A 16,827-nucleotide genomic window follows, 5' to 3' on the forward strand; every position below is an offset into this window, starting at 1 on the left:
AAATCAAATATGAAATTTAATGTTGCATTGGCCTACATTAAACTTAATTTGCCTATTGTCAGCTCATTTACAAAAGAGATAACATTCAAAAGCCACCCTGTAGAATGTTTTATATGCAATCAATAATATAATTTTTCATCTATTTCCTTGCTGTATACAACTTTCTATATCTTTCCCTTTAAAAGCATACCTCTGCAGGGAAAATTTTCAGACACCAAGTTTCTAATAGAGATTAATGAATGATTCTCTAATGGAATAGGCTCTACACTATATCTTGAAAATTTTTAAAATTTACCTTTTTTTCCTCATTTAGAAATTTAATCCTATGTTCTACATTTATAAGCTTGATATCTGAACGTTTTTCACAATGACTTTATACATGAATAGGATAAAATAAATGCAAAATCCTAAATTGGATTATGATACTATTTTTCTTCTTTGTTTTTTCCATGTACTTAATAGTACTAACTTGACCTCATGCGATGAATTTCTCTCTTAATAGTTAATAAATTTTAAGATATGAATGAAAAGAAAAATGAACGTTTAAAATTTATATATTATGTTCTAGAGGACACTAATATGAAATCTTAAATTTAAGTGATAAAAATGCTTTTATAATGTAAAATCTCAAAGCTATGCATTAAGCAGTATAATTTATGTTACTGAACATGTATTTTCTGTAGTTAGTCTTGGGCAAAATTTGAGAATTGTATCTTATCTTTACCTTTTGAACAGCAATTCTACTTACTCAGTTTATGTTAGGGAAATAAAAGTCATCTACAAAGATAAATTTATAAGGCTGTTCATTTTTATAATACTGAAATATTTGAAAAAGCCAAAGTGAGTAACCTAAGGGTGTAGGTTAAAATAATTCCATTGTATACACATAATAGAATACAATCATGAAGATGTATCTTTTATTGACATTGAAAATGCATATGTTAAAATTTAAAAGAATAAATTATATGATTCTCTCTTTGTTAAAATAACAAGTTGATTGTTGGATGGTCATGAATATGAGTATAGGTATTGATATGGATATAGATATAGCTATAGATATAAATGAAAATAAATCAAATAATCACCAAAAGGAAAATAGTGGTTACTTGTTGAGAGTTCATATTATGTGTGGGTGTATATGTATTTAATGTGATTTTTTTCTTATGTGCCTGATGGTATCACTTGTATGATAAAATAAAAGAAAAAGAAAACACTATTATAATAATAACTAATCTTTATTAAGTTCTATTAATTTTTATTGTCTTGTACTCTTCTAAATAATCTTTATGCCCTACCTCATTTAATTGTAATTGTAATATTATTCAGTCCTTACGTATATGCTATAGAGCAGGGCTTCTTAACAACAGGTCCATGAACTTGAATTGAAATTCAAACAAACATTCTTGTTGGGGCATGTTAGTGCGGTTATGATTTATTTATTAAATAATACACAGTATTGTTTGGCCTTAGTAAGGGTCCATGGATTTCACCTGACTGGCAGAGGGGTCTGTGGAACAAAAAAGGTTAAGGACCTCTGCTAGAGCATAAAAGGATGCTAGAATATTAGAAATAAGAGATAGCAATGGAATTTCACATTGAGTCATTTTTAAATGAACCTTTTGATTTTGTATACATTGTGTGTGTTTCTGGGGAATAGGTATTTAGCTTTTAATCACATTTAGAGATATGTTAATACCACCTACTCTGAATAGTTTTGATTAAACTCACCATTCAATTTTTAATGATGAAGGCCTGAGAGCTAGCATGCAAAAGTTTGGCTCTCAGAACTGGCAGCCTCCGAGGTCTGAGGCACAAAATACGCCTCCCTTGGTTGGCCCCTCGGGAGGAGGTATGCACCTACACCTCCCCGCAGGGGAAACTCACGCAAGCCCCCTCACACCACCTCCGTCTGGGCCAATCTCAGGGCCTCCTACCTTGTAAAGACACGCCTGCTCTCTTCCACCTATCAGCGAGCTATCCAGCTCAGCCCTCTCAAATTTAAGCTCTCCCTAGTAACTACTGACCAGCCTAGTAGACGAGTTCTGCTTCTATGCCCTTATAAGGTAACAACAGCTAATCTAGCCTATCAGAACCCAATCACCCTCCACCAATCCCCTCTCTTCATACTCTATAAAACTGCTTGTACTTCCTCAATAAAGGAGACCTGCGCCATCCGCCTCATCTCCGCAGTTGTCCTTCTAGTCACTGCGTCCTCTCACGCCTGCGCCTCCCCACCCCGAGCCCCCTGTCTAGAGAAGCGGGGGCTCCTCACCTCAAAGGCCCATTACCTAGGAGAGCAAACTAAACTCTGTAATGGAAAAGGTGGGAAGCTGTGACCTGGGGTCATATATTCAAGAAGTCTGGGAAGAATTTAGGAGATGTCCAGATCCTCAAGTTGCCAATTGTGTTCTAGCAATACCAGGATTCCAGTTTTAGATGCCTAAACTGTTAATTTAAGTATAATATAATCAACTCCCAGTTATGCTATAAATATTTGAGAAGCTTTGCAGGGTGAACATGGAGGAATGCAATAAAAGGGTGGAAAGGGATTCCTAACATAGTGATCTACTTTAACTTATCAATCTGGGTGTCTTAGGGCAAAAATTATTTTTACATTGATTCTGTCTTTTAAGATCTAAAATGGTAGGAAATTCAAAGTACTGTAATAGTTGGCTTTGGGAAATATATTTGTATTATTTTAAGATATGAATACATATATCAATATAGAATATCAGCATGAGGAACAAGTTAATACCATGAAAACCTAAGTGAAGAGAAGTCAAGTAGCTGTCCTTCAGATTCATCCTGGTTACTTGTCTGTCTGCTGAAGAGTAAGAATGATGGGAGCCAGAATTTTTAGCCTTAATATAATTCTTGTCCATAGCCCTCTAGCTCATTTTTCCTGCATAACATCTGTATTGAGTGGAAGTGTATAGCATAAGAGCTGCCAGACCTTATCCCATGTGCCACACTTGCCAAGTGTCTCATTTGAATTTTCTAAGAGCTTTATGAAACTTATTATCCTATTTCATAGATGAGGAAACTGAGCACTGGCGAGATTGAATTCCCTCAATTCCCCTTCCCCGTAATCCTGAACCAGGTTTGAGGTCTTGGAAATCTGTGTCATGGGCATGGCTCTGTAAAACTGCCCTTACTTAGACATATAAAGAACCTTCAAATTTATATTAGTGTTTTTGGGGGCATGGTCATCAGTACACTTACTTTCAGGATAATACAGTGTGGTTGATAAAAATGCACATTCCTGTCTAACCCTCATCCCAGAGTTGATGAATCAGAATCACAGCAGGAGGAGCATTTTAACAAGCATCTCTGGTGATTCTGGGCACAGTATAGATTGAAAAGCACAGCCTTAAACCATTTCATTCTCACAGTAAAGGGGTGATAATATAGCAAGTTCTTATTTTATTTTCTAGCATTTTGACACCAATAACCACCCTCCTCAAAACTTGTCTTGGTCTTCAATGCTTTCTTCTGGTGCTCCTTTACCTTGCCAATCATCATTCTTCAGCCTTCTCTGATAATTCTTTCTGCTGGGCATTCCTTGGGATGCTGCCTTTGGCTCTTTACTGTTCTGTGGCTGTAACCACCATATTTTATTGAGGTCTTTCAAATGACTCTTGCTCCCCACCCCTAATTCTCTCCTGAAATTCGGTACCTTTTATCTATTGATTTTTCTTTCAATCCGTGGATACTTATATATATTTTTAAATGTAAAATGCCTACAGATAAACTCATCTTCTCCCTCCAACCTTCCTCATTCAATACTTCCCCAATAATTCAGTTAACACTGTCACTACTCAGACGCCTGAGCTTGAAACTTCAAAATTGATTTCAGACTTCCCTTTTCCTCATTACTTATTCATTCAGTCAGTCATCAGTTCTGTTCAGGAATGCATCTTGAATCAATTATTCTCATTCCCACTGTACCTTATCCTACCCTATACTCTGAATTTCATGCTTCTTTTTCTACCATTCAGTTTCCTCAATATCTAGTCTCTTTTCTACACTCTACCAGATATTTTAATAGTGAACACATTTTAACTTTTCATTCCTCTTCATAAAAGTAGTCATTTGTTTCCTATTGCCTGCAAGACATAGTCCAAAACCTTAGCATGGTGTATGAAGCCTCTTCTAATCTAAACTCATTTTGCCTCTCCTATCTTATCTCCTTAACAAAGGCCCTTTTCTGCGGCTAAACCAAACTCTCATACATTTCATCTTTTCATACTAATACATTTGTGCACTCATTCTGTTAACCTGGAGTCTCTGCTCACTAATGAGATGTTGGTCATTCTTCACACTGTATGTCTGTAGTATTTACCTCAGAGCAGTATGGTGTGGGTAATTGAGTCTGTGTTTTAAAAGCCAGGCTGCCTCATTTTAGACCCTACTACTTATAACTGCCTGACTTCTCTCAGACTCAGTGTCTTTATCTGCAAAATCGGGAATGATGTTAGCACCTACCTCATAGGTTTCTTGAAGACTGAAAGAGTCAATTCATGTACAATGCCACATAATCAGCAGATAATTATTTTGCTGCTATCTGTGATGATCATGATGATAATGATGCAACACTTTCCTCCCCAAAAAAGTTGAAAAAATTGCTTATAAACTCTTAATTAAGTCCAGAGATCCATGACCATACCAAAATAAAAGTACTATGCTGCAGAAAACCTAAATGGGACCCAATTTGTAACTGTACTTTAGTTAACGCATAGCCTGTCTAGTCTGTCCTAAGTTCCCCACTAATTGAAAGCCTACAAGCACTTGTAAAAATACTTTTCTCCAGACTGGCATTACATTCATTATCAGTAAATAATGCACTCTGGCTACAGTTCTTGAGGTGCATTCTTTTGCCAATTGAATAGTTGATGGAGCAAGCTATGCCACAGGAACACACTATCAGAAATCTGGTTCCCTCCTTTGTCCAGAAATATTATAAATAATAAATATTATAAATAAGAAATATTATCAGAATGTTAGAACTGAACAAAATGTTTTCAGGCAGTTTTGTTATTGTGGAACTGCTACAGATATATCTGTTTGAATGTTATATTTTTGGATGATTATGGTCCTGAAAAATTATGTGTAAATTTCAGTGCTTCTTATCAGAGTTTACTATTTGAAGCAATTTGACAGTAAGTTATTTTGAATTGCACTCCTAACTTATTAGTTTTTTAAATTATATTATTAATATACTAGTATGTCTTAAAATAGGACACAGTTGTATTAGCTGTGATACTTACTTCCTACACTCTTTGTTGAAATTTTTGGGTTAGAAAATTGCAGAATTATATAGTGAATGAAAGTAAATTTTGGAAAGTAGTATTTAATTTTTAGGGACAAAGAAAGCTTAGTACAGAAATCCAACATGGAAAAAACAGGAGGAGCCAATCTATAAGATGGTCAATATGTAAATTTGATTCTTAGAGTGAAGAATGTGTGTTATTGTTTTTCTTTAAATTGTACTGGGTTTTTATTTCTCATCATTATACTGATAAATAGTATTTAAATAGATTTCCATGCAAGTGCCCAGCTTTATACACATCTATATGCAGATATACGTATAAATACATATGATTGGAATTAAAAATACATATATAATGTTAACAGATCTGAGAAGGGAATAGAAAAAATGAATAATAAAAGTAATGACTTGGGTTTCTCTAGGAAATTTGCAAAGCACTTGCCTATTGTGATGAATGGAAAAACCTTGGTTTAAAACAGAAGAACTAAATTTTAATGATTGCTTTTCTGTATGAAGTTTGGAAAACCTCTTAACTGTCCAAAGCTTTGGATTTCTCCTCTGTGAAAAGGATATAATAGAGAGATGCTTTGAGGATCAAAAAATAATGTACATGCAAAGCCTTTATAAATTGTAATGCATTGTACAGATTTCAGAGATTACAGAGACAGAAATTTCAGAAATTACTCAGATTTCAGATTATTTCAGAGATAATTGGATAGCACAAGTATAATTTCCCTCCGTTTGTATATAAGGAGACTGAGACATGTAAAGGGTAATGTGTGGTCAAGCCAAAACTGGGCTCCAGGCTTCTGAGTCCATGCTAGACAATTCTGTTTCTAAAGTAGGAATATGTATTATGCATAGGACACAGCAATAGTAAATTATATGCTAAACTGATTTTTAAAGATGTTATGGGATTAAAAACATCCCATTCATTTGCCCCATGGGATCTAAGCCCCCTCTCAATTAGAAGCAGAGTCGGCATCAGCATCCCAGAATCCTCAGAATTGGGGAATGAACAATCAACTAGAGTAGACTTACTGGTATTCTACTATATACTTATTGTGATTCTAGCAGTCAAAGAACTTTTATCATTAATGTGGAGGCAGTGGCCACTGGAGTTCTGAGGGAAGGGAGAGGGAAAAACAGATATAATATGGGGGCATTTTGGGGACTTGGGAATTGTTCTGAATGACATTGCAATGACCGATACAGGCCATTATATATCTTGCTATAACTTTACAAAATTCTGCAGGAGAGTATAAACTACAATATAAACTATAATCCACACTTAATGGCAATTCTCCAAAATGTGTTCATCAATTGTAACAAATGTACCACACTAATGAAGGATGTTGTTAATGTGAGAAAATGTGGGAGGGGTAGGGAGCAGGACATATGGGAATCCCCTATATTTTTTATGGAACATTTATGTAATGTAAGTGTATTTTTTTAAAAATTAAAAAGTGTATTTAAAAAGCATTTATAACCATTGAGTTTTCTTCATAAGAAAAATGTGTATATTACCCACTGATATTTAACTTTTCTCTTTTTATACAGGTAATGAATTTGGGCATCCAGAATGGCTAGACTTCCCAAGAAAAGGAAATAATGAGAGTTACCATTATGCCAGAAGGCAGTTTCATTTAACTGATGATGACCTCCTTCGCTATAAGTTCCTAAATAACTTTGACAGGGATATGAATAAACTGGAAGAAAGATATGGTTGGCTTTCAGCTCCACAGGTATGCTCTTTACTCCAAATGTTATGTTTTAGTCACCACTGTTATACATGCTTAGAATGGCAATTGATTTAAATCTATATGCAGATCTTTTAAACAGCACTTTATTATTCAGTGTGTAGTACCCCACAACATACTTCAGCATGTCAAAACATGTCCCTGAATTCTCTCCAATAGATAATGAAATCTTAAAGATAGTGCCCTGCTTAACTTCTTGGTTCTTCTGTTGTTGTTGTTTAAATTTAGTAATTTTTATTTCAGTTGGTTAAAATGAATAACAAAAGCCCTGTATGGAATCCATTTTAGAAATTGCTGTGGAAACATCTTAATTGTTTTGACTCTTTTCCTATGCATAAATAATTATGCTGTCATAAAGAAACTACTTTGGCAGCATTTAGATTTCTTTATTTCTTTTTTCTGCCTCCTTTCCTGGTCTCTAACTTATCATTTCAATAAATGCCATTTTACCTGCATGCTGTTTTGTATTTTTCATGAGCCTGACTCTCCTCTGGAATTAAAGTCTCAGTTTTCAATAAGTTTTAGAAAATGTAATTAACAGGTGCAAATTTTATACAAGCTTTTTATTTCCTTGCAAAAATTAGCATATAGTATGTGTTAGTTATAATCCATTTACTTTATACTGGCCGTGTTTGAAATTACTGTTGATCTGTTTTTACTTTGGTATGTATGATTTTTTAAAACGATTGAACAAAGGTACTTATATATCCAGTGAAATTGGCTACATGACACGAATCCCCTAATCATGTTTATTAGTAATGCTGTTTCCAAAAGAGAGTGAAATGATGCTCCTTTTCAATAGGAACAATGTTGAATACCAAAAGGTACCATTGTTTACTCTAGAGCCTTGGTTCACATTTCTAAATTACCAAGAGTGGTGCTGCTGATATGCATGGAAATAAGTCCTCTCAGAGCTGGGGCTGAGGGAGGATGATGATGAAAAAAGCAAAGGCTTCTCATTGCTAACTGTAAAACATGATGCATAAAAGAAATTGTAGATGTTGCCATTTCTTTTCAGACCCTCTGTTTTCTTCTGGGCATGCACACACACAAAGACATTCTAACTGAATCTGATGAAGTTGTGGAAAATGTAAAATTTTTAATATAACATTTCGGAAATTTAGGTGTAACAACAACGTTACATTTTATTGTGAAAAGTGATTGAATATACTTTCATTCTTTAGTCTGTTTTAAGGAAAATTCACTTACAAACAACTGTAATATATGTTCAGATACACACTTCATATTTGTATTTAGTGGAGGTACTATGTTTTTACTTAAAAATCTAAGCCACAACAGCAGTCCTCTGGTGTGCCTTGTTTGCAATTGGCAAGTGGCAGGTAATATTTTTCTATACTATTTCAGCAATTTGTGAGAATATTTTTGGATTAGTGTTTGATATGGAAAAATTGAACATGTTCAAAAAGCATAACATTCTACTATTTTCATTTTTAGTTTAATAACTCATAAGACTATATAGTAAGAGAAAAATCACTTTGTGAATAATTTACTTAATAGCAGCATCTAGGTATTATTTGACTGTAATACATGTGTTAATTTTTGCAGGCCCATGTGAGCGAAAAGCATGAAACCAATAAGATCATTGCATTTGAGAGAGCAGATCTTCTTTTTATTTTCAACTTCCATCCAAACAAGAGCTATACTGATTACAGAGTTGGAACGGCATTGCCAGGGAAATATCCTTTTTGTTGCCAGGAAATACAACTGCTTTCATTCAGTTTCTTATTTTATCTTAGAACATAGGAAAGATCAATGCTGACCTTCATGACAATAACTCTCAGTTTCCTCATCTGAGAAATGAGGGGTTTAAATAGTTGACTGATAAATCAGTTATGCTCAGCTAATTATACTGAATTATTCCTAGGGTTCATTCCAGTTCTAAAAAGTATGTTTTTGATCCGATACACAATACAGGAGACAATTGGTTATGTTTTTTCTTTACGGAAATATTTTCTAAGTTGCCTCTGATAATTATCATCTTCTTTCTCCACTAAGTGGGAGAGAGCAGACAAGCTGTAAAGATAGGTTCTTTCCTTTTTCTCCCTCCCCTCTCCCAAAATGCAGAATGTGTTTTACTTTTGTAGGCCTGAATCGGTAATGAGGCAAGGCATGGTGGGTGTGAGCAATAGAAATAGCAGGGATTCTATTTTTTATATTCTCTTTCTATATATACACATTTATTCATTAATTTCACAGGTATTTATTGACCACCTATTTTTTGAATACCTCTGTACCAGCCCTGTTTTAGGCACTGAAAATATAGGAATGTATCTGGAGGCATGGTTCCTGTCATAGAACTTTTAAACTAGTGAGGAAAACAAACACTAGTAATTGTAAGTTCGATAATTTTGACAAAGAAAAAGTGCAATGTTTTCAAGAGATTATGGCTGTTACCACATCCATGAAAAAAAATTGTCAAGCTTCTCTCCAGAAGCCCAAGCCATGGTTATTGTATAAAGTTCTATGTGTCAGGGTGTCTCCAGCTACAGTAAGAGAAACCACTGTTCAATTGGCCAAAACAATAAGGAAAATGTGTTTTGCCACATAATAAAAGTCCTGAGGTGGGTGATTTCAGCACTGTGATGATATGAAGTTCCTGTTTCCTTCTGTCTTTCTGCTTTCTACACCCCAGGGGCTCAGCCATGTCTAAACCATAACACCTGTTATAGGCACCAGACAACAGCCAGAGTCCCAAGTGTTACATTCAGATATAACAAAAGGTAAAAGAGATTTTGTTTATTTTTTGGTCTCTCTTTTCAAAAATAAAGTCATTTCTCTAGCAAACCTCGTTTCACATTCCACTGACTGGAATTCAGTTACATCTCCCTGAAGAAATCTGTATGAAAGAAAATGGGATCACCATGAGTGGTCCAAATCAATCAGGATTTACCCCTGAGTCTTCTTGGAAGTGGACTTTTCAGCATAGTGGACAGCCAGAGTGCTCCTCTGCCAATGAGGACAGGGTTGGTGCTTTCCGGGAAGTAACCTGTGTCACTGTCCCTATTTCATGCTACTCACTGGTGCTGAGGGTGGTTAGAGATGGGTCCCTATCTTCTTCCCACCCAACAAATTGCTGTCCCATGTAGCATCAAAGCATAAGGCGGGGGGGTGGGGGTGGGGGGGGGGTGAGGCAGAGGGGGAGGGGTTGGTTGTGGCTCTGACTGACAGCTCAAATGTTTCAGGATTAACAGGTGAAGGAAATCAACTTGATGGACTAAAGATGCACTGCAGTGCTCAGGGAAGTAAATGTTCTCACTGTCTCCATAAAGAAATACAAATAGCAGCTCATACTGTGATGTAGCAGCTCATGCATGATCCTCCTTGCTTAAGTAATGCTTCTGGACCAAATCCTTTTATTCCCGTTAGTGTAATATACCTAAATCAAAATACATTTACAGAAAAGTAAATTTACTCATTATAGACTTTGTCAAACACTGTCCTTGACCTAAGACAGGGGAAAAGACATATAAAACCAAACTAGGATGTAAGGCATAATACAGGAAATGGGAAGGGGTGGGAATATTCCATGGAACAACAGAGGAAGGAAAAATCTAAATAAGAGAGCAAGGTTAAAGAAGAGACCTTTAAGCCATATCTTGAGAAGTGGATAGAATTATTTATAGTAGAAAAAATTGAGAAAAGCCATTCTAGCTGTTAGAAAATAAGAATATCCTTAGCTAACAGACAGTAGAATAAATTCATTGGAGAAGACAGAGCATAAAGGGAAGAATAAAGAGAGAAAGCTGAAAAAATAGATTGAGATCACATAATAGAGGATTTTAATGCCATATTAATTAGTTTAGACTTCATTCTATAGTACGGTGAGTCACTGAAGCTTGTGAAGTAGCTATGGAGATACTTGATGAGAATATATATTTTAGGAGAGCTTTCATGAGGAGAGATTGGAAGTGCAGAGATTAATTATGAGGAATTGAAGTACACCTAAAAGATAATGAAGGCACGATTTAAAGTAACAGTAGTAGGATAGAAAGAGGTATGTGAACCCTCTTCTTGCAATGAAAGAACTCAGCAACTGTTTAGACATGGGTGTTAGAAGAAATAATATAAGGTTTCATTTTGAACAATGGGAAAAGCATTAGTGGTATTATAATTGAGAATAAAGAGTGAGGAGAACTAGTTGGGGAGATAGAGAATATGCGTTTAATTGAGGATTGTTGACAAATGGCAATATGTGGAATTTCAATGATTATATTTGGGAGAAAAACCTTTTCTCAAGCTACATTCATATCCTATTTAATTTAGACTCTGAAATATTACATGAAAACATATGTAATAGAATAGTATGTTTTTTTAGCAGAACACATCAAAAAGTTAAGGTTTATTTAGTGATACAAAGTTAACACTGAACATGAAAGTCTGATTTGGTTTTGGTAAACCTTGGAATCAATCAAGTCTTCTGAAAATAGTGATTTGCTTAGTTGTCTATAGTTACCTGTTACACAGAAATACTCTGTTTTACTAAACACTAAATGCTCTACTTGCTGACCTCTTTCAGCAGTTGTACTCATTAAAAGTTGTAATGATATAGACACCTAGAAATTTGAATCATAGCTACGTATAAGTGATAGTGGAAGCCTCAATTATCTATTGAGTCTTCAGCAGAACCTTGAAGAAATAGTTTTGCTCCTCTTCCTACAAGAATTGGCCTTCCATATGTTTGTGCCCCCTTGGACCTTATTTACTCTTGCTGCCTTTCTCATTCATGTCTTTCTGTCAACAAGCTGCAACTAATCCCCATATGTTACTGCTTCCTCTAAGAATATTTGCATTTTAATAACAGTCTGTTTGAATACTCAGAAAGTATTCAAGACCTATGGCAGGATATCAAATGGAGGATTTTTTTTTTTTTTAATAATGAGTATCTTTTATTTTATTATTTGAGGGGAGGGGAACAGATTTTTCCAACATACCCTACACCCTACCTTCTAACTAGCTATATTTTAATAAGGCTAGCCCTAACTCCTAGATTTAAATCATAAAACCTTCTAGATTTTAAAATGTCCTATGCCCCAAACTCCCAGTTAAGTGCAGAAATCCCATCTGTAAATGCCCTCACAAATAGTCAGCTGTTATTTGAACTCTTTCCAATTCTTTGAATCTCACTATTTCACAAGATAAACAATTCAAGTTTTGTTTTGTTTTTTTAATTATTAAATAGAACATTGCCTTAATGAACTGAAAATTGTATCTCTGGAATGTACATGCATTAGTCCTAGTACTCTACTCTGGGACCACTCAGCAAAGGTCAGAAATACAATTAACATGCTTTTCGTAGTACCACCACTCTATTACTTTTCCTCTTCCAGACAAAATACCACTAGGTTTTTTGGTAGATTCTCATATTGCTTTACAGACCCCTTACTGTTATATCTCCCTAACCAAAGTGTACACAGCATTGCTCATATTCGTCTCTAGTATTTGCACGGTATTCCAGATGTAGTCTGGCAAGTACTACATAGAATGCCACATTCCTCCCTTTATTTTGATGCCACTCTTATTAATATGAAGTCACAAAAGCTGCACTAGCAGCCACCACTTCCTCAGCTCACTCTGTGCTTACAGTCAAATAAAAACTTTTAGTTTTCCTTTAAAGGAATACTAGAGTTTCACATCTCTGTTTTCAATTTGTTCTGATTGTACCATCTTCCATAAGCAGTATATAGATCTATTCTTTCAGTTTCTTATGTTCAAAGCTTTGTTTTACAAGTCCTTTTTATCATCTTCAGAACTTTCAAATCTCAGTTCTTCCATCTTCCATCTTTTTGCTTTATTTTTATACCATTAAAAATTACATTGTAGTTCAGCATTCAGATATAGAAAAAGTATTTAAAAATTAGGGTTTCTATGCTGTGTTTTATGATTTTACCAAAGAATTTTATGTCTTTGATATTTCCAGCTAATGAGCCAGAGTGAATTATATACAGGTTTCACTGTAAAGAATCCACAGATTGGTTGTATTTAAAATTTCTTTTAAAAAAACGTCATTTGAACTTCCTCTGAATAGAATATAAACTTGCTATTGACAACATGTCTGAATTCTTAAGAAGTTCTGTTTGTTGAGCCTGTATAACCTATATATCAAACTGCAAGACATCAGGCTACTCTCAGATCTGTGGAGAATAGATGGCGATTGTCTTTCTAAGCAACTGTTGTAAGGGGAACTTTTTTTTGGGTAATGCCAGATAAGATGGAATGGTGACTGCTGAAGGACATAGTATTGGTTTTACAGAAGGAATCTGCAGCCATATTCTGGGAAAGAAGAAAAACAAAACAACAACAACAAAACACCTTTGCCTATATACTCTCTCACATTTGTCTTTTTAGCTGCTAATCCTCAGTATTATAATCAATAACACACTAACGCAGTAGATAGCATTGTAGATAATGCAGCTTGAATACCTAAATATACTTGGGCAGCAGGTAGGTTTACACATTTCATGCTTAGAAAGAAAAATCATGTTTTCCTAAAGTGTTGTATTTGCCTATGATTTCACATCATTTAGCTGTAGTGAAAAAAACATAATGCACTTTATTTAATCAGAATTATGATTATAGTCCTTTAGTCTCATCTCTTCACGTAGAACATTATCAAATAATCATTGAATTAAAAGGAAAATAGCTATGCCCTGTGGACAAACTGCTTTTTCTAATCCATTTTGAATAACATAAATGATGATGCCATACTTATAGAGGTGTAGTAGAGACTGTGGATATTAGGGTACTTCTTTTGAAGGCCTTCTTTTGCTAGATATATTTATTAGGCATTTGGTTTAATATTACCTGCTGTACTATAAGGTAGACTGTGTTAACCTCATGAAACAAATCAAGGAAATGAGACCTTTAAGTGACTACATAACTTTCCTTGGGCACATGGCTAATAAAGATTGAGTGGTGTATTATAACACCCATGTTCTTGCTATTGTACCAAGGTCCCTCCTTCTGTCTGTCATACATGGGTGTGGACACATGCTTACTGGTTATAGCAAGGGTAGTATTACTGATGGTGATTTTTTTTTTTGTCTTTTTAGTGTTCAAATGATTTTAGTGTAGTTCTGAGAAAATACGAGGATGAGAAAATTGTGCACAAATTCATGACAAAGGCAAGCATTACTCTAGTCAACTCTCTTAGTTTGCCAAGACTGCTGTAACAGAACACCACAGACTGGCTGCTTAAACAACAAGAATTTATTGGAGGCTGGAAGTCCAAGGTATCCACAGGCCATGCCTTCTCCAAACTCAGTAGCATTCAGCTGCTGGCTTGCTGGCAATCAGTCTCTACCTTCACCTAATGATCTGTCTCTTTCTGTGTCCTCCTGTGGCTCTCCTCCTGCTCAGTCATCTCTGCCTTTGCCTAGATTTCCTCTTCTGGTAAGAACTCCAGTCATGTGGTATTAAGGCCCACCCTGATTCAATTTGACCTCTTCTTAATAGGATCTTTAAAGACCCCATTTACAAATGAGTTCACACCCTCAGGACTCAGGCTTAGGACTTAAACATGTCTTTGTGAGGGGCATGATTCAATCTATCACATCACGTAACCTCCCTCACCACTCCACCATCATTCTCTACACATTTATTCCCAGAAACCCTTCTTGTGACCTCCATCAACATCCTCCATGAGATGAAACTTTTTTTTTTTTAAATTAGCACAGGTGAATTATTGTGATTTCTCTGTTAAAATATTGAGATGTTAAGTGGAATGATCATAAAGTATGGCTTGTTAAGAATATGTGAATATAAGCTAAAAATATTTGAAGCTAAAGGAACAAGTGAGTAAATAGTTGGATTTGACCCAAGATCTCTGAAATATTTTTATTAAATAGCTACATGATGTACTTTTAAAAATGCAAAGTCAGACTTTGACATTTGCAACCTGTACACAGATTTCCTAATGAGCAAATAAGGTCACTTGGATGATTCATTGGAGTGTGATTGCTGAAGGCAGAGATGTTGCTTTGAGTTACTTAGTTTAAAGAAACCTTTGAAGTATGGTTAAGTGACACTGTGTTTATCAGAACCTATGCTTTATGCAACAAATTAAAACAAAAAACTTCATTTAGGATTAGCTAAATGCTCCCATTCTACCAAGATTATATATGTAAGGGTTAATCTCTGGGTTAAGGAAATAGAACATCTCAATGTAACTTTCTAGTGTTTCAGGTTCTAAAACGTTGTGGTAGAAAAACAAATACAAGGTTTTCTCATAAAAAACTCACACAGCGACTTTTGAACAGATGCAAGCATGCTTCTTTTTCTTCTGTGCACATGTATGTGCATGTGTATGTGCTTTCTCTTTATGCTGCAGTTAAATGATGATGTTCTTTATGTGAACAAAGACAAATAATCATGCTAGCAAGTTCATATTTAATGTAGGTCCGCCTTTTGTTTCCATAGCTTCAAAATGGATGAATAGTCATTGCCTACGTCAGCCCTCTTTAGTTTCAAGATGACAGTAATACTTTTAAACATTATGTAGAGATCCTCATGATCATTTTTCATTATTAAATGCTTTCCAATGTTCCCTTTGATTTAATGATAATGAGAAACGAGTGCCTCCACCTCCACTGGTAATAAAGAGCCCATGATTTACCATCATTTATCTACTGAGGGATTTGAGATGAATCACAAAATAAGAAAAATATTTTGTGTGATTAAGATTATTGCAACTGCTGTAATATATATTCAAAAGACTATAGGCAGTAGTGAATAATGAGCAAACCCTTACCACAGACAAATATTCATAACTATTTATTCATTTATTTTAAAGAAATGTTAGATTACATGAATGTTACATAAGAAATATAGGGAATTCCCATTTGCCCCACTCCCGCCTCCCACACTTCCCCATATTAACAACACCCTTCATTAGTGTGTACATTTGTTGCAATTGATGAACACTTATTGAAACATTGCCACTAGCTGTGCATTATAGTTTACATAATAGTTTACACTCTGTCCCATGCAATTTTGTAAGTTATGACAAAATATATAATGGCCTGTATCCATCATTGCAACATCATATAGGACAATTTCAATGTCCCAAAAATGTCCCCATATTACACCTATTTTTCCCTCTCCTTCCCCTTGGAACCTCAGTGGCCACTGCCTTTTTAGCAATAATAAAAGTGTTTCCATTGCTAGAATAAAACAAGGAACAGATAGAGTCTGGAACTGCAAGCAAGACAGTTTCATCCATCTGCCCCATGGGATCTAAGCCCCCTCTCAATTAGAGGCAGAGTGGAAATCACCATCCCAAAATCCTCAAGATTGGGGAATGAACAAGGGACTAAAGTATAACGTATATTCTACTATAATTTTTTTTGCATAGTCATCACAGAGCTCTGAGGTATTCAACAGAATTTTAGTTTTTGTCTGTAAACTATAGAATGGATTGTTTATTCATAGCTCAGTTGCTCAGTTGCACAGTGATTATTTTTCCCTCAGATCCCAAAAATTCATCTAGCAATAACTCAGTCAGTGTTTCTGTCCTTTATTTCTTGTCTTTGTGAAGGGAAATATTCAGAGAGTATTGTGACCTTTAAAAACAGTATGTACTCATATAGTAATAGTATCAGTAATAAGAAAGAAAAACTTGTGCCAAAGTAATTATTTTTTCCAACTAGTAAAAATAAGGACTACTATATGGAATTTGACTCCAAGTTAAACTGTGAAACTGAGAGTCTTACCTGCATGTTATCATTTATATCTTTACTTTGAATGTATTAGGTACCTAAAATTTTGATGGATGGATGGTTG

General features: G+C 35.0%; 1 protein-coding gene across 1 annotated transcript in view; it reads left to right on the forward strand.

Annotated features, from left to right (window-relative positions):
- The window catches only part of GBE1 (1,4-alpha-glucan branching enzyme 1), a 342,498-nt gene that overhangs the window by 293,429 nt on the left and 32,242 nt on the right, over nt 1–16,827 (forward strand). Inside the window, exons 13-14 of the mRNA XM_058296064.1 lie at nt 6,830–7,014; nt 8,596–8,726. Of these exons, the coding sequence (XP_058152047.1) occupies nt 6,830–7,014; nt 8,596–8,726 (316 nt within the window). The remainder of the gene's footprint in view (nt 1–6,829; nt 7,015–8,595; nt 8,727–16,827) is intronic.

This window comes from Dasypus novemcinctus, chromosome 4 (genome assembly GCF_030445035.2).
Source record: "Dasypus novemcinctus isolate mDasNov1 chromosome 4, mDasNov1.1.hap2, whole genome shotgun sequence".
NCBI classification, from domain to species: domain Eukaryota; kingdom Metazoa; phylum Chordata; class Mammalia; order Cingulata; family Dasypodidae; genus Dasypus; species Dasypus novemcinctus.